General features: G+C 52.0%; 2 protein-coding genes across 5 annotated transcripts in view; both read right to left on the bottom strand.

Annotated features, from left to right (window-relative positions):
- LOC119100850 (high affinity cAMP-specific and IBMX-insensitive 3',5'-cyclic phosphodiesterase 8B) overlaps nucleotides 1-10,533 on the bottom strand; it is an 81,742-nt gene extending 71,209 nt beyond the window's left edge. For all 3 annotated transcript variants that reach the window (XM_037224013.1, XM_037224014.1, XM_037224018.1), the window contains exon 1: nucleotides 10,277-10,533. The gene's annotated coding sequence lies outside the window, so the exon portion shown is untranslated. The remainder of the gene's footprint in view (nucleotides 1-10,276) is intronic.
- A 1,677-nt stretch (nucleotides 10,534-12,210) lies between these two features.
- fbp (fructose-1,6-bisphosphatase) lies at nucleotides 12,211-27,172 on the bottom strand. Of its 2 annotated transcripts, XM_037223030.1 has the most exons (8): nucleotides 26,881-27,172; nucleotides 25,743-25,887; nucleotides 23,911-23,919; nucleotides 22,706-22,812; nucleotides 20,767-20,911; nucleotides 20,076-20,213; nucleotides 16,074-16,232; nucleotides 12,211-12,750 (listed from the first exon to the last, which is right to left on the bottom strand). In XM_037223030.1, the coding sequence occupies exons 1-8, from the start codon at nucleotides 27,048-27,050 to the stop codon at nucleotides 12,610-12,612; spliced, it is 1,014 nt and encodes a 337-aa protein (XP_037078925.1). In that variant the 5' UTR covers nucleotides 27,051-27,172; the 3' UTR covers nucleotides 12,211-12,609. The 2 variants fall into 2 exon arrangements, with proteins under 2 accessions (XP_037078925.1, XP_037078926.1); XM_037223031.1 differs by lacking the exon at nucleotides 23,911-23,919 and having other exon boundaries at nucleotides 26,881-27,168.
- Between the last annotated feature and the right edge of the window lie 284 nt (nucleotides 27,173-27,456).

Genomic DNA, 27,456 nt, shown 5'->3' with positions numbered 1-27,456 from the left:
TGAGGAGAGGAGAGTAGCGAGAGAAGAGAGAGAGAGAGAGGAGAGAGAGAGAGATAATATATATATATATATATAGTATTATATATATTATATAAATATATTATATATATAATATATATATATATTACATTTGTCGTCCCATATGTTGAAGAGAACTGGTGGAAGACGGAAGCTACCCTAACCCCAGTTCCAACTCCGGGCAACATCTAATAAACCTTACCATACGTAAACAAACCCCCTACCGCCAAACCTCCTACTCATAGCATTTGGATAAAATGTTAAGCGCTCAAAGCTGCCACGACTATAGATGCATTTTTCGTCCCATATACTGGCAGGATTGGCGGGGGAGGGGGACGGGTAGCTTCCCCTTTCCCGACTCTGAGCAACATTTAATAAACTTTACCATGTGTTAACAAACCCGCCACCACCAAACCACCTAGCTACCAAAAAACACCAAACAGCAACACCTCCAACTAAACCAACCCTATGCCGGTCCACTGAAGGGAACAGTGTTGAAAGAAACACGGTAAAATCCCCCCCTGCATCTTCACAGTAGTTTCACTACTGAGGTGCCGGGAAATGTGCAAAAGCGCGTCGGCACATGGTCCTAGATTCCGTATGGCAAAGGCAAGTGTGAGACCACTATGAACTTCGACGAAGACGTGCTTCTGATTGATGAAACTATGAAGTCAGGAGTCCTCCATAAATTGCACTGCGCATGGACGGGTAGAGGGCAGGTGCGGAGGGGGGGGGGGGTTGATGGTGCGTAACGGAAGCGTCATCAAGGGGAGGGGAGGTTTAGGGGGAGGGGTAACGTTTACGTTACCAAGGGAGGGGAGGGGTAACGTTTACGCTCTGGTGTAAAAAAGCGAGTGCTAAAATATATTAGAGCATTCTAAAACCTTAAAGCAGGATGCCTTTGGCTTTCGCTCAAAGCACGAACAACTCCGTGAGCTGTTTCGCATCGCTAGCACAATCAGAGGTCAAAGGACATAACTTTTTGGGGACATTTCACTCAACACAGCGTAACCATGGGGAGGGGTCACACGGCGTAAACAGGGCGTAACCAGCGGGAGAGAAGGTTGAAAATGGCAAAAAGGTGCAACGTAATTGATAGACGGCCCCTCGGCCCTCAGCCGAAAGTTGTACTGTCTAACCTGAGACGCCTGGAAGTTTTATGAGATTGGGCGCCAGCCGTGTCTGCGCACCGTCTCACGCGGGATTAGCCTGGCAGATAAGCCGCCATCACGTCGTGAGAATGCCCTCACCACCACCCAAACTGATCCGCCCGGACGCCCAACACATGACTTGGGAGCCTGGCATGACACCCAGCTCGGTTGCACCTCGCTCACAGGTAGTAGCGTAGTCAGAGGGGAGTGGGGGCATTCCCCGCCCTGGAGATGGCGAGGGAGGGGCCCCCTGGAACCGAATGCCTCAGTGCTTATTAGCGGTGTAAGACGTCCGTAAGGCGCTTTAAACGAAACATGGGCCATCGAAGCATCGACATGGATCTTGAGCCAGAAACATCCCCCGAATCCAAAAACAGGGCCCCGACATGGCGAAGCAGGGATCCCTTGGCTGAGAGATTCCTATGAGTTCGGGTTTGGCTCCCTCCTGGGCGAAATCCTGGCTGCGCCCCTACTTACACTGTACCGACCCCGGCCTCACTTCGGCCGCCGGCCCCGTCACCCACACGTCGGTGCTGGATAATGGCCGGGGCCGTTATTCGCTGGTGACTCTCGTGCGCAGGGCACCGACTTCCGAGTGAGCCTGGGCACTCGCCCTGATCATTCCCGGCACTCGCCTGGGCAGATCATTCCCGTGGCGTTGAATTGCATGGCAACCAGCCGATAGTTAATCCTTTATCCACTCCGTCACCTAATTACTTTCTTTCCACTGCCTGAACGGAGCTGAGCTTAAGGAACAATGACTTATGAATTATACATATAGAGGTGCATCATTTCGCTCTGGCTCAGGTGGCATGTAATTTGTGGCAGGCTTCACTATGTACACTGTTATAGTTCCACCAACTTTGGCTTCACTACAGAGCCTGGTAAGGAAATAAGTGAACTTCTCAACATGTGCAGCTACATTTCAATGTATATAGCACTGAAATGTAGCATCACTACAGGCCAGTGTTGCAGTGAGGTCGCTTAAAGGAATATTCCACATTTGAAGATATTGAAGCAAGCATCAGATGTGATGAAACAAACTCACTTATACCTATTTGGTATTTAAGTGCAAAAGACCGCTTTAGACAATACAACTTCTCTGTCCAGCAAATATGCTCCACCACACGTCATTATTTGATTACGTCATCGTATCTCATACAACATTCACTGAGAGCCAACTGAAATGGCCCTCAGGCCGGCCATTTCAGCATAAGACGCATTATGCACGCGGACCACACGCTCACAGAATAATGAGCCGTTGAATCTTGACATTGCACATAAGCACTCCTACTGCAGAAGTGGCATCCTAATCGTAGCTGATCTACCAGAAAAGATCCATGGCGGTTACCAGGAATGCATTGCAATTATACGCTTTATACGTTACCTACGCCAATATGTCGGCATAATCTAAGCATGCATGCGAGGTTGCTGGGAGCCAATCTGCTTTTATGCAATTTTGCATCGAAATAACGCAACCAGACCAAAATGCCCAGACGAAGCGGGGCATTTCCGGACGACGCCCAACTCTGTGGTCGTTACGCCTTGTATCAACAAACTCACGCAAACGAAACCGCCTAAATCTGTTTACCAAAAATACGAGGCCATCTAACGACTGAAACCAGCCGGAAACAATATTTGTCTTGACGAGTCATATACGTAAACACGTGTGAGCGTTAGGGGATCGATACCACGTCGCTACTACCTGCTCCGATGGACCTGGTATGTCTTGATGGGAGTTAGTTACCACCCCACAGTAGGTGGGGCACATGTGACAGACTCGCAGACGGCTGTCGCGGTCGGTCGCAGCGATGTACGAACGTCCCTAAAGGAGGAAGAACCAAAAGCCTTCCTGGCGTTAATTATTTCGACGCACCACCATACGGCTTATGTTAAATGTACGGAACATGGGTCCACCAGCCCTGTCCCCAGCCTGCCGCGCCAGCAGACGGCTAGCCCTGACAGCGTCGGCAGAAGGCTCCGCGTGAGCACCGCGTAGCTGTAGGTATGTGCCCTATGTTGGCAATTAAGCGACTAGCTTGACAATAAAACCAGCATTGTTGCTCTTCCCAGTCACTACCACAGTTCCAGGGGTGGTGACGTGTTTTCCTGCTACCATTATTCCGCTTATAACCTCGGCTCTTTTCGATATAACTGCGGGCCTACAAAACAGCTGCTGCACCTTCAACAGCAAGGTCTCCTCCCATGATATTACTTCCCTCCGGCACTTAGCGATCTCCACGCCTTATTCTCGGCTTTGGTCTTTCCGGATCCAGATGTAGTCTCTTCGGATCCGGATATGGTCTCTCCAGATCCGCATACATTCTCTCCAGATCAGAATGTGGTCTCTCCGGATCCAAATGTGGTCTCCGGATCCGGACACTGGCTTGCTCTTCCCAGCCGCCACATCGCCTGAATGGTGAGCACCGTCCACAGGCCGCGCCTGCACCGCCAGCAGCTGGTCCGTCGTCCACAGCCAGTCACGGCCACAAACCTGGCCTCCGTGACTGGATCGCGACGCCACCTCTCCCTCCCCAGCGGCGTGGCAGACGCCGCGGTGGGCCGGACAGGACCGGTGATTCCCGAGCCGCCGTCGCTCGACATCTTTCGCGACGAGCCGACTCCCAGCCTCCGGTGCCGCGGTGTTGCTCGGAGACCGTCTCGGAGACGCCTGCCAGCCGGCGCACTCGCTCCGTCAGCCCGCCCGTGTCAGCCGCGCCGTGTAACGTGTATCAGAGCTGGGCGGCAGCGCGGCAGCTTGCCTGGAATTGGGAGTTTACAAGCACGGAGCCCCAGTCTTCCCCCTCCCACAACGCGATGGCCTGCGCGCCTGTGGCGCTTCCGAGCATGGTTCCCGGAGGTCAGCCTAGCTGGCGGCGAAGCCGACGCGCACTGAATGACGAATGAGTACGCCGTACTGACCGGGCGCTACACGCTGGAATGGCGCGATCGCTGGCGTGATTTGACGTACTACATAGTTCGCACGTGAGCTGGTTGCCTTGCCAGCCACTGCCTGGTCTGACTAAGGCCTATCTCGCTTCGCTGTTGTGCACTGATGCCTCAAGCCTGGCAAGCATAAGTTTAATGCGTGCTGGACTGGAGGACATGGCCGGCTAATGTCGGTGAAATGGGCTCATGTCCTTCCCGCGTTGGTCCGAAAAACGCAACCGTTTCTCCTACTCAACGCCATTTTGATCAGGTTGTAAACATTCCTGATGTCTCCTCCGTCTCCCTAGTTTCTCAATTGGTTACACACTTACCTGCAATGCACTTGTACAGAGAACTTGACCACGCAAACCATCATTTACAACTTGGAAATTATGCACGCGCGTATGCGGAACGTTTCACCCAAGAAGGCCGGCGAGCAGACCAACAAAAGCAGGACCCCAGAGAAAATTGGTTTGACTCGAGGACAAATCGTTCTGTTCCTCGACAGCGGCTAAGCTTTTCGATCGGCTTCGGCCGGCCAGTGCAGGTGGGTCCTGTTTCTGTCGGCGCCCAGTGACATTACGAAGTTAAGTCCATAGTGCTACAAAGGTTGAGCAGCAGTGCGTGGTGGCAAGAATGGCTCCAGGGTTCGGGTCCCCACCTGTGCCCATTGTTTGGTTCCAGGACACGGAGACAGGGGTGGGGGGGGGGGGGGGGAAGGGGGAACGGGCGGGAGAGGGGGCACCGTCGCGAAATGCCGGGTAAGTGGCCATTGTGCTATCTTCCCTGGACAGCAGGAGCAGGCGCATCTGATCGCATTCGAACTTGAAGCTGCGCCACTCCAACTTTGCAGCGGCCTTCCAAGCCAGTATGTCTTCATCGAAAGTTACAGGACACATGAACAGCAGCGAACTTGACATGAAAGACAACATTACTCGCACACGCACAATATCAAGCACAAAACTTTACCAAATGTATCCCCCTTCGTCCAAAAAAAGCCCTGAAAGAAAACGTACGAATTACTATTTCAACACTCCCAGATAACAGCATTAAGTGGATCAAATCTGGGAAGACATGGGCGTTCATGGACTGGGTTTGGTCAACCCTGAGTTGAGGCCCCTCACCCCGCCCCCTAACCCATCCCTCCGCACACAGACTAATTTTGCTGTGAAATCGCACCACCACAAAGGAGGTTTTGTAGACAATATCACCGGAATACGAGTGGATTTGCAGCCATTGCTATCGGCATAACTCCCAAGGGTTGCTTTGAACTACCCCATGCAAATGGCGACCGTGTTCATTTCGGGGGCCCTGAAGTTGGTGTGTTGATTCAGCCGAGGCACCTGTGACGGTCTTGTGGCACGCTATGAGGCGGCGCTACGTAGCAGCACTTGGCTCTCGGCGGTCCACCCAGCTGGCGCCCGTACAGCCTACGGTGGTGATGATGGGCGACGGCGGAGGCTTGACGGCGCCGCCAGCGATGGCGAGCAAGCGTGAACAGTCGAGAAAGACGATTATCTTTATTCACGGATTGAGGTGCAACGGGAGCGTACCCCTGTGGGTCGGCGCCGGTATTCCACTGAATTGACTGGAGTCTCTGTCAAGCTCACCACAAACCGCTATCCTTCGCACATTATCAGTCTAACAATGCACTAGGCCACCTCTGTAACGCCTTTCAGGCCGGCGATTCTATCCTGGCAGTAGCTGGATATGCACAAACCCCCCGCGAAATCCGAAGTGTTCAAGCTCTTTAAAGGACCCAGCATGCACGGAGCCTCGCCAACGCCCTCGAAAATGCCCAGCCCTGACCGCGATGTGTGCAAGCCAGCGGGTGGCTTCGCAGAAGCCCGCCAAGCCCGACGAAAGCTCAGTAGCCGGTCAAATGTGCCGACGCAGACCCCCCACAGGCTACCAATGCATAACAGATACCGCTGTATCCAGCCACAAGATGTTTGCCAGCGTCGCAAATACCGCGCAAACGTGACACAAAAGTCACGACTGTGCGTCATGCAAACCTCGCCGCGAGCTAATGTATCTAATGGACCATCGTCACCACCATCACGGCATGCATAATAACATTACAACCAGAAAGATCCCGGCTATGCGCTTTGCGTGCCGCGGTGTATCGCGAGTAGTACGCAGGGAGAGAGTGCGAAGAAGCGATGCGGTGCCGTTGGATGGCGGCGCGGCCACGGCCAGCCGCGGCAGCGCGGCCGCCTCAGGGGAGCGCGGCGCATCACAACAGACGCCCCTCACGGCCGGCCGTCCGACGCCTGAGCGGCCGCCAAGTCGACGTCGACGGCCGGGGCTGCCGGCGCCGGGCGACGCGGCGGCAGCCCCGCGCGGAACGAGGCCCCGGCCGCAGCCGCTAGCCGGCGCGCCAGGGACGCTGCCGCGGCTGGCACTCACCGCGGCGGCGAACAGACGGTGATGAACAGAATATGGGCATCAGGGCTGCCCGACCAGCCGATGACGCAGCCAAGCAGAGCATGAATGGGGGTTTTGTTGCCGTCAAATTTCAGCAGGCGTAGCGATTTGCAGTATTTTACCAGAAGCTTGTCGAATTCTGGCGGAACTCAGCGCCACAGCGGGCCAATAATGGCACCCCCACTAGCAGTCTCGCGTATCAAGATAAACAAACAAACTGCGGCTGCCTCAGTAAAAAATAGCTGTTAACACTGCGAACGCTATCCAATAAGCCGCCCAGAGATGCGCTACGTCGGATTCACGCGGGCCGCATGCGTGACACCGTCTGGTGAGCATGTGTCTGTCCCCGCCGCGGTCGACAGCAGGCAGGCTACGACCGCAGCTGATAACCTAGGCCAAACAGGACCGGGCCGACAGGTCATCAGCCACGGGCTACTGACCGGCCGGTGATGGGTCACAGCGCACACTGGCGCCGGGCAGAGCCTCTGGTGTCCATGGCGGTGCATGACTACAGGCCAGGCATGCCGAGGGCCACACGGGCACCGTGCCCTCTTCTCTCGGCTCTCGGAGCGCCGCAATGTCCACCGGCCAGCTAATGGTGGGTCTTTCCCACACTTTGCAGTGCCACTTCGCCGTATTCGACATTTTAGGACGGCGCAACGCCTACTGACCATGCACTAGGGGATCATACCGGCGTCCATTACGACCTGCCCCGTGCCCAGGAACTGTATGACTGCGGAGGGACGAATCAGACGCTGTTGTGTCATATCAGCACCGTAAAAATTGTCTTGTGCGCAGGGAGGACGGAATCATGGCAGCAGATTCGACGCTGTTGGATTAGCAGTTCCATACCCTCAGCGTCATACGTGGGCTATGACGTTTAACTCAGGCAGCCTGTCGAGTCACCTCTGCGCTCCGCCCTGCGCGTCTTTGTAGTCGCTTCCGCGTGCCACGCGGCCAGCCTCTGAGGCCCGCGCCGAACACGGTGCTCAGCCGGGGGTCGTTCCTGAGCGGGGCTCGACAGGACCGCTGTTAGTCGCCCCGCCGACGGCGACACCTACCGGAGCGTCTTTGGCACGGAGCCGGCGTCCCGCAAGCCTCCGGTGACGCCGGGCATTCTGCACTGACGCACGCTGGATGTTGGTTTGAGGGAGGGGGGGGGGGGGGGAAATGAAGCGAGCAGCTATCGGGCGGGGCGTGAGCGGCGCACAGCTCGTGTGCGGCTCCCAGGGTGCGGGTATGTGCCGTACGGTACGACGTGCGCACGCACATCATATGACAGAACGACCGCACCGCTCCCGCTCTAACGTACGCTCTGCCTGCCTTGCACGTGTGCGCTGCCTCACTCTCGGTGTTCCCACGATCCCAGCGCACAGTCCCGTGCGCGGCCACGGAAACTGGAGAACTATGCTCACGTGCGGCGAGCGCGAGGCCACGGCTCCCCGCCGGTATCGCACGGCGGGGCCGGGATCCCACGGGGATTCAATGAGAAACGGACCAGTTGCCTTGCCAACACTACCAAGTCATAATGCTGCATGCATCAATCACCGCCCCCCCCCCCCTCCCCTCCCCCTCCGATTGCATTTCTGCCGCGACAACGAGCCGCGGTGAGCGTAAACACCGTGCCTGAGCCGAACCGCAGGTCGGAAACCTAGGCCCGGATACCAGCTCCCAAAGGATAATAATCCAGCCCAGTCTAGTGTGGAAACAGACACAGTGGGATGACAAAATTAATGCAGATTCTGTTGTGGGATGGTTCTTCAATCAATGATCCCTGATTGCTGCCTGGGGTGTGACTGGAGTCAGGTCAGGGGGTCCTGAGATGTGACTGGAGTGGGGTCAGAGGTCCTGGGGTGTGACTGGAGTGGCGTCAGGGGTCCTGGGGTGTGACTATAATGGGGTTAGGGGGTCCTGGGGTGTGACTAAAGTGGGGTAAGGGGCCCTGGGATGTAACTGGAGTGGGGTCAGGAGTTCTGGGGTGTGACTGGAGTGGAGTCAGGGGTCCTGGGGTGTGACTTTAATGGGGTTAGGGGGTCCTGGGGTGCGATTGGAGTTGGGCCAAGGGGTTTCTGGGGTGTGACTGAAGGGTAAGGGGGTCCTGGGATGTAACTGGAGTGGGGTCAGGGGTCCTGGGGTGTGACTATAATGGGGTTAGGGGGTCCTGGGGTGTGGCTGGAGTTGGGCCAGGATGTTCTGGGGTGTGACTGAAGTGGGGTAAGGGGGTCCTGGGATGTAAATGGAGTGGGGTCAGGGGTCCTAGGGTGTGACTGGAGTGGGGTCAGGGGTCATGGTGTGCAACTTTAGTGGAATCAGGGGTCCTGAGGTGTGACTATGGTAGGGTCAGGGGTCCTGGGGTGTGACTATAGTAGGCTTAGGGGGGGGGGGGCAGAGTGGTGACTGAAGTTGGGTCAGGGGGTCCTGGGGTGTGACTGGAGTGGGGTCAGTGGGTGCCAAAGTGTGACTGGAGTGGGGTCAGTGGGTCCTGCAGTGTGATTGGGGTGGGGTCAGGGGGTCCCCTGCATCAAACTCAAGGCAACACAAGCAATTAACCACTCAGGGGTTTGGTCCTTAGCCCACCAGGTTGACTTCTTGAGCAATGGTTGTTTGTCCAGGCTGATGCAACTGTGCCAGCCTAATTTGAGAGTATTTTTGAGCTGAGTTAACACCTACAGTTAAATGCCCAATATTTCCCCATCCACAACTCAGATGGCACAAGGAAGCACTAAGAAAAATATTGAAGGCATTACCACCACATAGTTATCATCATCTGATGGCTGTTGCCTTACAGTTATGAAACATGTGTGCACCTGTGCACAAATGAGTGTCAATGCTATGTGAAGCTCCACAGGCTGTAAGTCCACCTTCCCATGCCATATTTTAAAATAAATCCATGTATCTAAAATACCTGTTCAACAAACCTTATGCTAAACATACACTGTGATTTAAAATGTTATTGTTCTCGCCACACAAGGTCCGGAAGCCATCAAAATGTTTATCGGCTGAATTTCAATCCAGCATTTTTAAGTGGTATTACTTATTTAGCCACCTTGTACATGGTACCAGAATGACAGTGAAATGTACTAATGACCAGTTACATAAGCACTTGCAAGTCATTAAAGCCAACATAGTACAGGCAATGAATCCTCATGTTTTCTACATGATGTTGCAAACACTATTGTGTCACAGCTTCAAACACAAATTATTTAATGGGTGACCTTACATCTGGCTCCACAGAGCATGCAGGGAGGTAAGGTACACCGATTAATCAGTTGTTCCTTGCAAAATCATGGTAACTTCAACAGATAGCTGTGTAACATGACAGCAGTAGTTATCAAATAAAACAACAAAACATTTTGCTTCACTATGCCTGCACAAACCATACATAACAAAGTACATGCAATGTCATAATTTTAAGATATTGACATCAACATTTAGATAAAAAGATGAGGCATATGCCCACAACCTTCATGGCAAATGAGTCCACTAATGCTCTTACTTTTGTTTTCATCTATTCCATGGCAGCAGCAAGCCCTAACAATTTCATCAGTTATGTCTTTCTGGGAGTAAGTGACAGAGATTCCTTATGACAAGAAACTGGGGCAGTTTCGCACTGAACTGGACCCACAATGAAGCAGGATCGACATTGCATCCACGGGCCCAAGTCCCTAGCGGACAGAGCATGCATCGACCCTGAGACACATGAGTAAGTGAAGCAACACCACCATCAGACTTCCACATACAGCCATTCTCACCTCCACTGCTCCCCGCAGTCAGGTAGTTATTGCCGGAATATTATGGCAATGACTCCGGTACCTCGAGCACCACAACCGCATGCCGCCCGCACCACGCACCGCCCACAAATCGCCGGTTGCCAAGCTGCTGAGCAACTGCAGCGACGGCAGCCACCGTTCACCATCGACAAAAATACACTGGAATCCTGGCGTAAACCGTCAGCGACGTCGGTTGGAACCAGACGACTGCCGGATCAGCTCAGCTGGCACCACCGACCGCCCCGGAGTGAGACTTTCCGCCGTCTGCTCAAGCGTCAGGCTCGCTTTTCGCGCGTTCGCGTCGAGCTGATCTGGCCGACGAAAAATGACGTCACGCCGACATCCCGCGCACAGAGGCGCTACTACTCCCGCACCATAGGTAACCAATTTCGGCCCTGAAATGCAGATATCTTTTCCTCAAAAACCTGAGGGGCGGTTCATTGTTCTGCCTGTTCCCTGCCCGCTTTGCGCCAAGTCAGTTGTGCACTTCTGCAAAAAAGCGAAAAGGAAGCGGGAGGGGTCGACGAAAATACGACAAAAGGCAAAGCATAGGAAATCTATAGCAAAAGAATGTCATCTTTCCGGATCTGACCATTTTTTCTCAAGACTAGGGGGCTCCAGCCTCCCTCCCCCCCCCCCCCACGCTGAATGAAAACTGCGCCCCCGCCTGCAGCCATACAGCTTTTCCATCCAAGGTTGATCACAGCGTGGTCCCTAATAGTCTCGGAACGCTGAGGCGCCAACAAGGTCGTAAACGGACAGTTAAAATGTCCGGAGCCGCGAAACGCCCGGAGGGGACGGATCGCTGGTCCGCACAAGGACCTAAGCTTTTGAAAACCCGAGTGCTCATCGAGACGACGGAAGGATGCAGATATAATACAGCATGGCCCAACAAGAGACTTAATGCATCTGTGCCTCCGCCGCCAAGGTCAATGGGGTCGGAATGCTCTAAGGACCACAATGAACTAGTTGCACCATTGAGACTAACATGCCGAAGGCGTTACTCAGTGCCTTCTGAATTCAGTGCCCCCCCCCCCCCCCTTCCTCTCCTACCGACAACCGTGATTATACGATACAATGACAGTCGCAGCTTGCACCCCAGCAACAGGGAAGTGCCAGAACAAGCTGCATTATTGTGTTTGAAGTGCCTGACTACGAAGCCATTCAAGAAGCGCCTTCGACGTCCACAGAAGTGATGGGCTTCGGGATCACTAGGCACGGAGACGATATGACGCAACGTTACATCAGTGGGATAATGACACGCTACGGGGATAAGGACACACTTAAGGGCTTACTTATTCGTCCCGAAGTGGAACACTGGTGCACAAGTCCCAGAAGCGCCGCACTGAACACCACGGAAACACACTGGAACATCGGCGGCGACCGAACGCAAGCGTTTAGTCGGGGTTCCCTTTTAAGCAGGATCGCTGTACCCATGATTAAAATAGCGCAGCCTGAACGTCAGACTGATTCTAGCCCAGCGACCCCAGGCTTCTGCCGACGGGTGCCCATACCCACCAGACTTGGGCCTACCGTATGACACGTCATATCCCATTCCATCCGCCCATGTTCTGAACAGGAGGCAACAGACATGCTAGCGGCCACATTCGGGGAAGGCTCCATCCACGACCAGAAGCCACATCAAGCCGCGTGATACTCGAGTTCACGCAGAGAGAAACCCAACCAAGCGCAGCCGATCTACCTTACCCGCGGACCCCATTCCGCCCCCTGGACAACTAGTTTGCGTCACCGACATCAATCTGTCATATTCACATCTCGCGAACAGGTAACCGAAAGACCCCCCCAGCTCGTGTCGTGTGGTGTGGTGTGGTGTCGCGTGACTTCCAGCCCACTAAGTGTTTCATCTGTGAGAAGCACTCAGTTAATCAGGCGTATGCTGATGGTCAAAGACTGACTTCGAAGAATCCATGTGTATTGAAAAACCACCGCCGGTTTTAGGAGCCATGTGTACGCGCTTGGCGCAAATACCCATGCAACAGTGGAATGGTTAACATTCATAAAATCCTGGATATCAAAACAGCATTTCGCCGCGTTGATTCAACAGATCTACGTCACCTCGAAAAGTCTAAAAATAAAGAAGCCCGCTAGTATAGATAACCGGCAAGCGTGTCTTGTCACTCCAGAGTAACACGGAGTATCATACGCTCACTGGTGCAGTGGCGTCACTTTACACTCACCCAAGTACTGACACCTCACTGCACCCACAACGGGTGTCTCCTGGTGCCGAACTACACCCTCTATCGCCGGCAGTGCTGGATCCGTTTGGCCGGGCAGCATAGCACCAGCACCAACGGCTACTGCTTGTGCTTGGCGATGCAGGCCAGCACCTCGTCCACGTCCTCGGACGAGCCCAGGAAGATCGGAGACCGCTGATGGATGCTCTCCGGCACCACGTCCAGGATGCTGACCGTGCCGTTACTCGACTTGCCGCCGGCCTGAAAGGCAGAAGCACGGTGACTGGATCGGAAAACTTCGCCCCGGCACCGTTTACGAAATGGTATTCAAGAGCAGCCAGCCCGACTCCCGGGGGCTTTCAAACTTGATCTGGGGCGAGCGATGCGAGCCCGGCCCCCGCTGGACGGTAAAAGGCTTTCAACGCGGGGAGCCGGCCGTGTTTTAATGAGCGCCGACTCCCCGCCGCCGGCGGAAGACCATAATGGACTGGGATAAGAGCGGCCCCAAGACAAGCCGTCATCGTATCGATGCCGCCAAAATAGAACTGAACATCACAGCTTATGTTCACCGCCTGGCCTCACCGCCCCCTGGTGTGGCGCATGTGCCTCAGTAGCCGGGCAGTGCAAACGCGCCCTTCGGCAGCGCTGCATCTCCAGCACCATCCCGCATCTCTGCTGCAAGCAGGCCACCTCGCCACGCACCGCTGCGCGGTTCAATGGAGACCGCGGGCAGTGATACCCCTACTAATGATGTCTCCTATTTCAGCTCCTGAAGCAGCGCTTAGAACTGGACCACAAAGAGACGTTGGCGCCGCACCACGCTGTCCGACACCAAACGGGCTCCAGCTCGATCCAAGAACGAGCCGAGTGAGGATGGGAATCAGGCCATGTAGGATTGGGATCACCCCGGTCAAGATCACAGGACTGAGTGCGCTGCCAGGTGATCTGGTAGAGCGCAGACATTCACCCCAGATTCGGCACTTCCGGGACATGGGTCAGCGATCGAAGTCTACCGGGAGCTCTCCAAGTCTAGCGGGAGCTCTCCAGGTCTAGTGGGAGTTCTCCAGCTCCAGGTCTAGCGGGAGCTCTCGAGATCTAGCGGGAGCTCTTCAAGCCTAACGGGAGCTCTCCAAATCTAGCAGGAGCTCTCCAAGTCTAGCGGGAGCTTTGAAGTCTGGCAGGAGCTCTCGAAGTCTAGGTGTTCTCGAAGTCTAGGAGAAGCTCTCAAAGTCTAGCGGGAGCTCTCAACGTCTAGCGAGAGCTCTCGAAGTCTAGGAGGGGCTCGATTTGAATTCGAATATGCTCTAGGTCACAGCATTCTGCGGGACTATGGTCCGCAGCACGGTAGGCGCGGCGGTTCGCTATCAACTATCGACAGCAGGCCATTCCTGGGACGACTGGGTCGCAACATTACTCTTAATGTTTCTCACGCCAAGTCATCCATCTATTAAGCGAGAAGTTACGGACCCGGCGTTCGCGAATTTCGCCGCAGCTTTACGGCATGCGACAATTACAGGTAAATATATGGAAATATACGACGCACCATGACGACATCGTTTGTTGGTTTCACCAGTTTGTTACGATTGGCGCCGAAACATGACAAAGCTGCCAAAAAGTGAAATCATTTAGGGCAAGGGAGCTAAGCTAATTCAATGGAGGACAGCAAGCTCGTGCTCGATTAACTCCTCTGAAACTGAATCGATTCTGGCTCACAATAAGTGCGAGTCGAATGAACGTTCGAATCAGACATGCCGTTCGATTTGTGACCAGAATCTTTATTAATTTAGAAAATTGACATGGCTACTTCTGATAATGAATTGAGCAGAACATGATCGAAACCTGATTCGAATCGATGCGATCGTGGTCAAAATTAATGCATTTAACACAGGAGCAACCAAATATCACCGTCAACATTTAGATATTGGTGATAGCCAATGAGCTGCTAAGCTTTCGGAACATTTGTAAATAATCTGCATCCCGATGACCTTAGCAAATCATTCTAGGGTTCTGTTGATGTGCGTGAAAAAATGATGGCATTCTCCAAAACGTTTAACACCGTTAATGACGTGAACCTTTATGAGGTGAATAAGTTTCAGCATATGGTAAACATCTGTGAATGTTTCGGCGACATGGCCGTGCATACAAAAACATAATGACAAGCCCTTGTCTACATGTTTTCAGTTAAACGGCGTGTTGAAATCAAAAGCAGGTAAATTTCACATCTTGCAAGAAATGTGGTTAGCCAAGCTGCCATATATCTTCATCATACACCCAGCACCACACTTCGCATCTATAACAGCACTTATGACTAGTTGCTGATTCAATTTGAATCGAATTGATTCAGCTTATTCGAACCACAAGGTTCTGACCACAATAAGGTTATTGAGAATCACTTCAAACACTAAAAATTCGAATCACGCTTGATTCAGGGACAACTTGGGCGATCCTTGATTCAACCCGGAATTTGAATTGAATCAAAGCACAAGTCTGCAAGAAAGCATCTGTCAGAGCATGCAAATGCCATGCGTAACCTGAACCTTCACTGAAGCTGACATGCGACATTCCAAGCACGATGAGCTTTTTAAGTTCAATGTCGCTGCACATTAGATTGCAAAACTGCTAGCGCCAACTTCAGGGTGAATGTCAGATGCCTGCGGAAACGCTTCGTTTGTAAGCGCTGGTGCTCTGCAGGAGATGGTACCCACTGCAGAAATTGATGCGGGGTAAGCGGATAAACCTGGTTAGGTCGCTGGCAAAAGCATTTGCGGTGAAATTAACACATATGGTTGCTCAAGATCAGTTCAGTTATTTTAATTAGGTGATCAGCTGACTGCACATCACAAATAAACGTTCTCCATAGTCGCCAGCCTTTCGCGAACGACTCGTGCTCCACCGGCATAACGCCGGGCACGTCACGTCCGCGACACAGCGGGATGCCAGCGGGCCGACAATAACGGAACGGGCTCTGTGCAGGCCGAACCGGCGCCGACACGGCTTTGGAGCGACAGCGGCGAGCTGAAAACTGCACCGCATTACCTCCGGCCCGACTGGCCGCCGTTGGGGCGCGGCTCGCACTGCAGCCACGCCGGGGCCAAAGACCCGCCTGACTTCCGCCAGTTCCAAACAATGCAGGTCGGATCGGATCGCCGATCCGGTCATCGGACCTCGACCGCGACAACAACGCCGGCCGGCGCTTCCACGGAGCCGCCGCTGACACGCCGCAACAACGGCCGGTAACAACAACAACTGACCCCGAGCCAATGAGCCCAGCGCGACGTCTTCCCACCACTGCCGCGTAGTGGGACATGTGATATCCACCGCGCCGACGGTCGACATCATCCCACCACTGCCGCGTAGTGGGGCATGTGATATCCACCGCGCCGACGGTCGACATCATCCCACCACTGCCGCGTAGTGGGATATGTGATATCCACCGCGCCGACGGTCGACATCATCCCACCACTGCCGCGTAGTGGGACATGTGATATCCACCGCGCCGACGGTCGACATCATCCCACCACTGCCGCGTAGTGGGACATGTGATATCCACCGCGCCGACGGTCGACATCATCCCACCAGCTCACCTGTTCGATGATGAACGACATGGGGTTGCACTCGTACATCAGCCGCAGCTTGCCCTTGGGCGCGTCGGCCGTGGCCGGGTACATGAAGATGCCGCCGTACTTGAGCGTGCGGTGCACGTCCGCCACCATCGAACCGATGTAGCGGCCGCCGTACGGCTTCTGTAGGCGCGGACCCGCACGTGGCGTGAGGCGTGACGCGCAGCCCGGTCGCACGCGGCGTGATCGGCATGTAACAGGTAGGGGACAGGCCACTTGTGGAACGCAGGGGAGATGGCCAGTCTGCGGGCCGTCCGACCGTTGTGAAGCATTGCGCCATAACTGCTGTCGGCCAGTGCTACGTCACCGGTGGCACGACATCTCAGCTGACGGTGGCTCGACATCACAGCCGACGGTGGCTCGACATCACAACCGACGGTGGCTCGACACCATAACCGACGGTGGCTTGACATCACAACCGACGGTGGCTCGCCATCACAACCGACGGTGCCTCGATCACAGCTAACGGTGGCTCGACATCACATCTGACGGTGGCTCGACATCCCAGCGAACGGTGGCTCGACATCACAGCTAACGGTGGTTCGACATCACAACCGACGGTGGCTCGACATCACAACCGACGGTGGGTCGACAAAACAACCGACGGTGGCTTGACATCACAGCCGACAGTGCCTCGATCACAGCTAACGGTGGCTCGACATCACAACCGACGGTGGTTCGACATCCCAGCTAACGGTGGTCCGACATCACAACCGACGGTGGCTTGACATCACAGCCGACGGTGCCTCGATCACAGCTAACGGTGGCTCGACATCACAACCGACGCGCCGTCTGGCCCCGATGTACGGCAATGAAAACAGGCGCAGTGCATTAGCTTATGCTTAATAGCTTCTACAATCAGGGTCTGGAGGATTTAAGGAAGGAAAGTAAGTTGTCAAGAGTCAGATGATGATAGTTCGAGCTGTATGGCGCGCTACTGTCCTCTAAACAACCTGAAGCTTCAATTACACGTAAGAACTATACATATATTACACGGTAAATTTGAGGATTGTGCTTTGCAAAAATCTGACATAAGATGTGTGACCGCAGATAGGGGATACATGAATCGATCAATATACGGATCTTACTAAGGCATGAATCATACGAATGCATGTATCACACAGGAATCAAATGAATGAATTACTTGAGTGCATCAAACAAATGAATGAATGAATTGAATGAATGAATCAATTGAGCAAATGGAAAATATCACCCACACAAGTACAGTATCACTAATGCAAAGAAAGAGCACACACTGCAGAACGCTGCTCCCTGTAAGTAGCCCTGCAAACAACAGCCAATCGAACAACAGTCAAAAATATTCATAATCAACGGATATGAAGTCATGCACTACAGATAGCCTGAATACTCGCTCATGTTTGAACAGTAAGGTAACTTCCCCTTGCAGATAAACCTATTCATAAGTCCACTACAGTAAACGCATCGCATTGTTTCTGGCACTGGACAGGCTGTGGCAGACGTTATCTATCGTAGGCCACTAGGCACAATTCTGAGAAAAAAAATTAGCTCATGTTAATTTGTTTACCCTTCTGAGGGAATAGGCTGCCAACTATTACCCCAAAAGGCATCGGCCTTAGCGATTTAACCTGGTGACAAATCATTTCCTTTACCAAATGGTCCTCCCACCGTCAATGGTAGGATGGGCAATTCCGTGATCTACAGCGAGTGACCTAAATATGACGATGACTATACTGGGACACTCGCGGCGGGTTTAAACTGGTCCCCAAAGGTTTTCCCAAAATGATTTCCGAATGGCGCAGCTTAGCTACTCCATACTTTGCAAAGCTGTAGAGAATTGAGCAGCGCATATTTTTTTGTAAAAAATAGACTACCGTATCAAGTCAATGATCTATGGCAAGTAAGTCAGGCCATGGCTGTCAGCAAAGGGCATTTCTAGGGAAGGGTTCAATGTGATGTAAAAGCGCAGTGTTTGACGAAGCCATACATGTCTGATATAATTTTTCAGGCAATAAGCCAACTGAATTTAGAATCACAACCAATTCCATTGAACCACAACAGGTATAAAGGTCCGAACGAGGTCAAACCCGACACGCTTTTCTTCTCGAAAGCTTGGTTTTATGAGGAAGTTTCTGGTGCTCATTTTGAATTTATCAATGACAGGGACTGCAATAGACATGTTCTATGACCTTGTTAAGAACAGAGTAGGTCATTTACCTAAAATGACCCAATATTGACCCATTTTGACACATGACACACATATGATTTTAGGAACGTACCACCTAGCGTTTATTCAAATCACAAAATAGAGGCAATGTCGAAGGTATTTATTTGGTCACCTTGATGTTAAGTAGTTCAAAAAAGGTCACCAGACTCATTGATCTTTTGCTTAAAACAGGTATCTAGCTTCACGGTGGTTGCATGAGTACGTCTGGGGGCACTTAAGGCACCAATCTGAAGTTTGACCTTGTCTAACCTGATCTGGCCCCAAGGTCATGACGTAGGAAGCTCAAATTTTGACGCAAGTGAGTTAATGTACAGGCCAATCCACCTTGCGAACTTGGTGTATCTAGCTGACCCCCGAGATCTCAGGGGTGAGATTGAACCCCCCTGCAGCGAAGAGTATTCAACCGGCCACCCGGGCGCATGTTAACTTGTTTCTTTTAACCTCGATTATCGGGAACCGTTCGGCGCTTAGCACGGATCCGAGTCGGCACATGTCACTGTTCCCGGTTAACTCAATATTTGGGACCACACAAATCGCACGAAGTCGTGCATTCGAGACACAGGGGCTCATCTTCATTTGGAGGCAGCTTGAACAATTGTGACCTAATGATGTCTCTCACAGGCCGCAGTTTGAATGTTCATGCATTCCTGGATAGCCTGGGGCGCATTCTTCAACACTGTAGCTAGAGCTTGAAGTGACCTGTGTTAGGGTTACCTGCAATAAAATGGCTTTACGGCGGTTCGGTGTAATTCTTTGCAACGACTAGATCCTATCAGAGCGGCCGCGCCACTGGATTTTGAAATGCAAGTCAATTCTAACCGCCCAATGGGAACGTGTGGCCAGCCCCAGAGTATGGATGCGTTACATGGATAGGAGAAGTAGCGACTCATCCGAGAGCTCGGGAAGGATTCAGCACAACTTCCTTTCTGGCTGCCCTTGCACACACACATGCATCGCGCCTGTCACATTTCTTGGCACAGAAAGATCTGCAGGGCCTTTCAATCTATCTCCACTTGTACACACAACGAATTCAGTGCAATATCCCGTTTGTAACTTTTGTAACACTATAACTTTTTACAACTAGAACAATTTGTAACACCACAACTTTGCCTTACATATTCCGAGCTTGTTTACCCGAGCAACGGCAAGCATGCTTTCACACTCCTCATTTGCAAGAGTACGCAACCTCAAACGTGGTTTCTTTGCACGTGTCTAGCGCACCACTGATCCTTTTCTTATGCGTCTCCTTTGTCCAACTTGTTCCACACGACCAAAGCCACACTTAGATGTAAGGATGTAAGTGAAACAGATGCCAGTTTAATGCATAGAGCCCATGCGGTTATGCACAGCTGAAAGCGTTTGTTTTAATGCGAATGTGTATCGCTTTTTAACTGGGTTTAACTTTCACCGCAATGTTTCGCTGCCAGATTTTATTTGCACGACATATGAATGGGCACATCACACAAGACACCATTAAAAAATTGGTGGACGAAACCTTTGATACACATGCTGCATAGACTTAATAAACAAAAACTGGTCAACAGGCGCTATCAACAACCCAGACCAACTCAAAACGTGCCACCCTAAAGCTGGCCAAGCTGTTGCAGAATGGGGAATCAATGGTGTGCGCGGATTCCATGTTATGTTTCATGGGGTTTTGGGCAGTGTCATTTCTGTACCGTCTGCCAAGAAGGCGTGTTCTCAGCTCCGGTGAGCGACCCCAGGGAGCGGGGGCGGGCCACTCTACCAGCCGGACTCACCGGGCCCTGTTTCTTGCTGTTGACGTACTCCTTGACGGCGGCGTCCCACTTGTTGGCGTACCCCTCGTTCAGGCTGTAGATCTTGCCGCGGGGCTTGATCCGCATGTTGGGGTCAGTGAGCACGAACTCGCCGATGGCCTGTCGTCGGGAGGGGAGGCGGGGGGGGGGGGGGGCGTTAGGGTCATCTGCGGACGGCCCAAGCCAGCTGGTCGGGCTCAGGCCGCCGCGTAACCCCCGATCCCCAGCGTCTGCGGTAGGCACTCACTTGAGTTTACCAGCCTAAACACACGGTCAATGTGCAGCTACATTCAAAATATTAAAGGAATAACGTACAGTGTGCAACATACTATTAAAGAGCCGTATGGGACGCATTAGATTCCGCATCCTTAGGCCAAGCGTGCATACCACAACCTAGTCCTGCTGAGTGGCTAAGAATATGCATATTGACTTATGAGTGATGAGTCATCAAGTACCCGTCCTAAATCATCTCTGTTTAAAGAAGCAAGGAAAAAGTTGGGTACACAGCAACCAAGCAATTTCAGCTGAATGCCCACACCTTATGCACGGACCACGCCCATCATTTACACCCCACACCGCATGTCCAACGCTCGTTCTCCTGATGGTATCCCACACACTCCACTGCTCACGGCACCAGGGCACCGCCGCCGCTGCAAAGGCAACGTCTCCATACCGGGTCCAGCATGAAGCCGTTGACGCCCTGGCCGGTGCTCAGCACCATCATGGTGGCGCTACCGTACAGCGCGTAGCCGGCCGCCACCAGGCGCCGCCCCGTCTGCAGTGCGTCCTGCACAGATGGCGCGCCGTCCGCCTGCTTCCTGCCGACGCGGGGAGGACGGCGCGGTGTCAGCGCTCGGTGCAGCGGCCGGTCTCCGGACGCCTGGACCGGCTAGCAGTGCGCAGCAGCCTCCCCTCCCTGCCAGCTTCCCTTGCCTTTGTAACAGCTTCCCTTCTCTGTCACGCAGCACTGACGGCCGGAACTCCAACCAGATCGGAATCCCTTCCCTTTGTAACAGTTTCCCTTCTCTGTCACGCAGCACTGACGGTCGGAACTCCAACCAGATCGGAATCATCTCAACAGTTACATCGAATGCGACTACTGAAATGTCCGTCCCGACAGCTCGGTGGAATAGAGCGACTGTCTTCCGATTCGCCTTCTCGTGGCGGACCGTGTAACAACCCACCATCTCGATCGCTGCCACGCGGGTTCAAGTCGGTTTAGACGCTCATCATTTGCCACTGACTGGAATGACCTGCCGCCGGTGGCAACGGACGCGCTAAATTGAATCCCCGACATTTAACGATGGTGTGCTGGGATCAAGACTCACGCAGCAAGCGCTGATAAGCTAGGCGTTGATCTCAGAAATTCACGCAATCAAAAGGAATATATCTTAAAGTAGAGTATTGGTACGATCGTTCCCCTCACGGAGCTCCAGGCACACGTGTATGAAATGGAACACAAAATCAAGCTCTGAAGCCGTGCTGAGTGACACCAGGTATCCAATTCCTTTGACAGGCGTTCTTCGACGCATGACAAACAAGGTAATAGTGGGACAGGACAAGACCACAAACCGTTTACGGCGCAGTTCCCAACGGCCACAAACATCGAGATCGGCGACAACAGCCAGACCTAGGCCAGGGGCTGCACGCCACGCTGCACTGTTTCGTCAGCGGTTACTGGGTCGTGCCGGCCGCAAGTGCATGGAAGGCTGGTGCCGGCGCCGATCCACGGCCGGCCGACCTTGAACGGCGGGGGCTCGGCTCACCAGGCCTCTGACGTCACGCCTGCCTGCCTGCCTGCCTGCCGGCGTGTGGCCCGGCCAGCGGGGCTGCTGCCGTGCACCGGAGTCTGGGCGGTAAGCCGCGGTCTGTGTACAGCTTTCCGGGACGGGATGAATTCGGTTCAACGACATGCAAGTTTTTCAGTTAACCGAAAATTAGGAAACATGAACTGCCACAAGACAACGTTTTTAAGACGCTCATTCCAGGACCAAAATCAGGAGGAGAGGTGCAAATGCGCGAGGGGAAGGGGAGGGGCAGAAGCCCACTTTGGCAAAGCTGGGGAGCATTTGATGGAGGCTGGGATTTCTCAGCCCCTCCCTCTTCTTGGGCTGCATGCGCGACGCCCACACCAGGGTCGTGCCACAGTGGCGGTGGGGGGCGGAGAGGCCGCGACTGCTCACCACACCGCTCCGAGCAGCCGCGGCCGCCTCCGGCCGGCCGCCCTGTCCCGGCCGTCACCGGAGCTGGCTCGCGACACAGCGGCGCTGCAGCCCGACTCCACGTCCCCCTCCGGCCGGCGGCGTCTGCTGTCGTCCGGGCGAGGCGGGCGCTCGGCCGACGGCCGTCAGACCGCAGCTGCGGACGCGGCCCCGCCGCCCGCCGCTCCGGGCCGGCGGTGCCAGCTGGCGGGACGTGGCGCGGCAGGAGCGCGCAGGATGCGGCCGCCGATGCGGCCCGCCGGCCCGGCCCCGCGCCCGGCCGGCGATAAGCGGCGGCGAAGGCGCATGCTCATCTGGGTGGCCCGGGCGGCCGCGTTGTCGTGGGACGACCCTGGCCGGGCCGGCCGGGCTAGAGGCGCACGCCGGGACATACTAGGCGAAGGGACTCACTTGTATATGCCGAAGATGGAGCCGATGGAGACCAGGCAGTCGATGTTGGAAGAGCCATCCAGAGGATCGAAGCACACGATGTATTTGCCTTGACATTTGTCCTCGACCTAAAAATCAGCCCCAGCATTTAATGGCATGCAACCAACGTCCAGTTACCGCGAAGTCAGCACAGATGTCAATTTAGTTCGCAGCTTTATTTAAAACGTACAGCACCCACGGTGCCTTCAGTGAAAATTCACTCCAGCAATGACCGAACGGAAGCAGTGAGACCTAAGGCCAGTGCTCACTTGAAAACTTGTCTTCGCAGAACCGCAAGCATAAGAAAAGCCTCTCACTAGCGTAATACCACATTCCTTCGCAAAACCAGCCGAGCAGTCTGCATAGCGTGAAGCTACACCGGTTGATAAACCTTGATATAATCAACCGCATGCAACGGACCCAAAACCCTAGAAAAATCAGGTACAGCTTCGACCACCTTGTCATGCATCCACCCGAGTTTTCAAACGCCACTTAGTGCAACATTTTTGGCGAACCTCGCATATCCTTTCAAGTAGAGGAATTAACCTGACCTTAATGACGACATGAAGCTATAATTCGACCTGTTCCTCCCCGTTTATTGCGAATCTTCTAAGGGTACTTGTCAGCTGTTAAAGTGGACCATAAAGCTTCATTAGAATGCACGATAACCGTCTGTCTCCAAAGTTCCAACAACTGATCTGCATCGCCACCCGGTTACGCTTTCACATCGCTCCCCAAAGTTAAAATTCAAGATATTTTTAAGAGCTTTGACTTATGTGTCCCGGTCTTTCACATATAACTCTTGACATTGGTGACTTTCCCTTCTTTACTCCTGCTTTGACCGTGGATATAAAGCTTACCTAATGTTATCCACACATTTTCGGTGGCCAGCGTGTTTTGCACGATACAAAAAGCATAATGCAACATACGCACGTTAGCCTACTGTCCAAACTGAGGCGTATTAGTGCACCGGGCAAAACAAACCACAGGCTTCGCAAACGCGTGTTTTTTTCCCAGCCGCAAGTACGGAATGTACACGCAAGCAGAAACACCCAGCCGACTCTACAATAAAAGCAGATGACTAGGCACAGTTCCATTCACGTAAGCAGCAACAGGCAGCACAAATGCTACAATGCAAACAAATCAGCGTTTTGGTATTTTACCCCATCCGCGACGTTTACACTCACCGCAGAAACCTAGAACATATGCAGTTGGTCAGAACCGCATCTTTACCGAAGCAGTCATGACACTCAATGTCTGTCCAGCAAACACACAGGTGCGACTTCAGATACCCTCCAATACATGAGCTTCATCGGAATCGAACCTCGACTCCCCACCCACAGCACATAAGACCCGTCCCGAGTCGCTTATGGTGAAGCCAATTTGACTGAAATTTGTTTGAAATCTCACTATACCTTTAAGTTCTGCACATAATCCAGGCAAGCTATATTTTGGTGAAAAGATCTGTGAGGTGCAGGTATATGATGCATAAATTTGCAAAACACAACCCACCAGTCAGGCAGTTTTGACTACAATAAGCCTTACCTGTCACGCCAACATGGAATCAGAACAGAATTTTGCTAGGGTTGTCACACACTGCAGCATTGTTCTTTCATCACTGCATGGGTCTGCAGTGCCCTTTGTCTGTGCATGCCCCTTCCTGCCTTCTTACTACTGCATGTACATGCACCAATGTATCCCCATTGTCACAGTTGCATGCTGCCTTATTACTTGTCTCTGTGCTAATGCATGTGCACATGGCAGGGCTTCTAAGTTGCTGCAGGTGCCTAATGATCTACTGGTGCTTGTTATGGACATACTTGGCTTGGCAACAACAATTGTCAGACTCTCAGAATTTCCATCCTGATTGCTCAGTTGGTTAAAGTTCCTGCTTTCTGATCCACCCACCTATGACTGGGTGGGTTTGCATCACTTAAGGCACTGGCTATTTACCCTCAATAGGTATGGGCAGGGCCAACCTGTGACCGTCAGCAGCAGCTGTGCCTAGTCAGTTGATGTTAGAGGGCAGGACAGACTGTACTGAGTACTGATGCAGGTTAAAACTTTCTCACTGGATTCTGCCATTGACCTGGAATAGTGTGATCAGATGGTAGGGGTCGGGGCTCACACAACAAACACTAATTAGCATGAGTTCTGATCCCCAAAATAAACCCATTCAAAAGATTCCAATCAAATGTTTAAAAAAAAGGAAGATGAACAACTCACTAAACATGGAACAAAATGTTTGCAACAAATGTGTTGAGAAGAGTCCCTACCATTTAGGATCAATTTTATGGTGTTGGGAGATAAGTGGTAAAACCACTGCTGATTGGGAGTGAGACCAGTGGTGAGCTTGCTATTGCTGACACCACACTGGTGGTGAGAAACTGCCAACTGATAATATAAGTCATGAGGCAATCAATGTCTAAGCACCCACACCAAAGAAAAGTCACTTCCAACTGATGCCAGGGCAGTGCTGATGTAACTGACAACTGACACTTAGCCAGTGTTGAGAGAACTGCTAACTCAATGACAAAAATGTGATAGTCACCACTGACTAATAGCAGATATGAAATGAAGGTGCACAAGGTATAATGATAAGTCACCATGGTTAGATCAACATGTATCATATATCAGATCAGCTGTGGTAACATTACTGCCTGAATAATAGTTATCTGTAGTCACCACAGGCTCACAGACAGCAGTGAGATCACTACTAAATGAAGTGTAGTAACAAGCTACTTCTGAAATATGTACTCTAGTCACTACACCCAGACTCTATACTGTGCTCTACACCACTTTAGTCTATAGTCATATACAGCAAGCCTAGGAAGTAGGTGTAGTGGGGCAGTGAGAAGCAGGGAAAATAGCAATGTACCTCATAATAGTGAATTAGTAATGGGGGTTGCATTTTTGTGACAAAAAAGAGCAGAGTACCAGGGTAATTGACAATATTTGTGCTGTTACTGGCATATCAATCACTTTTGCATGACTTCAAATAATTGCAGTAATGACTTACCTCAATGACATTCTCATTTTCTTCAGAGACAAGCATGCAGGTGGTGTATGAGGAGCGCAGGAGGTTGATGAACAGGTCATTAGACAATACATCCAGCTTCTTCACATCTTCACCCTGGACATTGGTGTTACCAGCCATCCCATATCTGTAAAGAGTCAACTATATGAGCATGATCAAACACATCTCTCTTTAGCAAAGCTCTTTAATCAGCAGCTCAATTTCATACCTTAAAAAGACATTGAATCTTGGGCACATTTCGCCACATAAACAACATGCATGTCATAAAAAGCTCATGATGACATGAATTTGTTACAAACACAGCATTCTAAATGAGAAAAATAATATGGCTGACCAATAAAAAATCAAGGGCAAAACAAATGAATTTCCTAAAACCTAATCATAACATTTAAATCAAATTGTGCATAACTTGTCTGCATGCAACTATTCAAAAAATAAAGCATGAAATGAACAATTCACAGAATGCCGACCACAGCGATCATATGAAAAAGCAGATTCCATGGCATACAGACTGCAAAACAATCATGTTACTCTGCATGTGTACATGTTAGTGGCACAGAAAAAAACATGGTGACATAAATTTCAGAACATGCTCACTATAGATCTGAGTGCCCAAATTGGCGCATGGATGCCATCAACATCAGCTCATAGAAACCCAACATTCCAAATACTCACAATGCTTCACAATGCTTAAAAGCAATTGCAGGCAAAAATACTTAAAAAACATTTTTTTCCAGGAATCATTACAACTTTTTGATCAATTCAGTTTCGCCTGCTCCAGCACACTAACACACCTGGCACACTACACCAATTTCCTGCAGGAATCTAGTGCAGGAGATTGATTTTTAAACTGGCACATCATCAGCAAGAGATAGACCCCAAGCCTCCAATGTAGAACCCAATCAAGTAATATTTCACCCTATCCCTGAAAAGGCAGGTATCATTAACAGAAACCCATCATCTAAAATTCTCCAGTGTGGTATGCACGTTTTGTATGAATCTACCCTCTGGGGTCCCGCGTATCCGGCATCTGGCAATCATGAACACCTTGTATACGTCTGCCACTGCAATTCCTCAAGCACACACAGACATCTAAAAACACATGCAGAAAAATTCTCACAGTTGAGCGATTCCAGCCTTCCTCACGGCTGAGCTGATCGCCTTCACAGCACTTTGGATCGCAGTCAACAATGTAGTCAGGTCACCCGTGGCTCCGGGAACCTTTCTCTGTTCACCCAGGATGAAACGCGTGAGCGTCATGCAATCAGTGTCAATCGCTTGTCCGGACATTGTGAGCCGAATACAGACGTTACGGAACTAGGTAAGAATATAACTCCACGGGCCACGGGCCACCCGCCTTCACTTCCAGAACTGAATCAAATGAACGGGCAGTAGGCGCGTCGGCATGCAACGTGAACGAGACGGACCCCCAAGGTCAAACAGGACAGTGATGCGTCTAATCTACTGCTTCTTTAAGCGTGGCCGAGTAAAATGCATTATCAAAGCAAATTTAAGTCAAAATTGGTGAATTACGTGATAAAAAAGAAGATGTGAGTTTATTTGTGCTCAATTATAGCCTAAAAATTACAGTTATCGTAAGAAATATGTTTTATCATATTCTGACAGAAGACTTATGCTGCCATTATAGGGATGCTATGCACCGCCTTACCCCTTGTTTTTTAGCCATAACAACAAC

Source organism: Pollicipes pollicipes, unplaced genomic scaffold (genome assembly GCF_011947565.3).
Source record: "Pollicipes pollicipes isolate AB1234 unplaced genomic scaffold, Ppol_2.1 Scaffold_4881;HRSCAF=5763_pilon_pilon_pilon, whole genome shotgun sequence".
Taxonomy (NCBI): domain Eukaryota; kingdom Metazoa; phylum Arthropoda; class Thecostraca; order Pollicipedomorpha; family Pollicipedidae; genus Pollicipes; species Pollicipes pollicipes.
This window is presented reverse-complemented; position numbering and strand designations above follow the sequence as displayed.

What these genes read in the sequence shown, in the direction of transcription:
- fbp (XM_037223030.1), bottom strand. Translation starts at nt 27,050, where the DNA reads ATGTCCGGACAAGCGATTGACACTGATTGCATGACGCTCACGCGTTTC. An exon ending in TCCATCTTCGGCATATACAA is followed by an intron (nt 20,912 to 22,705) that starts GTGAGTCCCTTC and finishes CCGCGTCGGCAG; the next exon opens with GAAGCAGGCGGACGGCGCGC. An exon ending in ACGGCTTCATGCTGGACCCG is followed by an intron (nt 20,214 to 20,766) that starts GTATGGAGACGT and finishes TCCCGACGACAG; the next exon opens with GCCATCGGCGAGTTCGTGCT.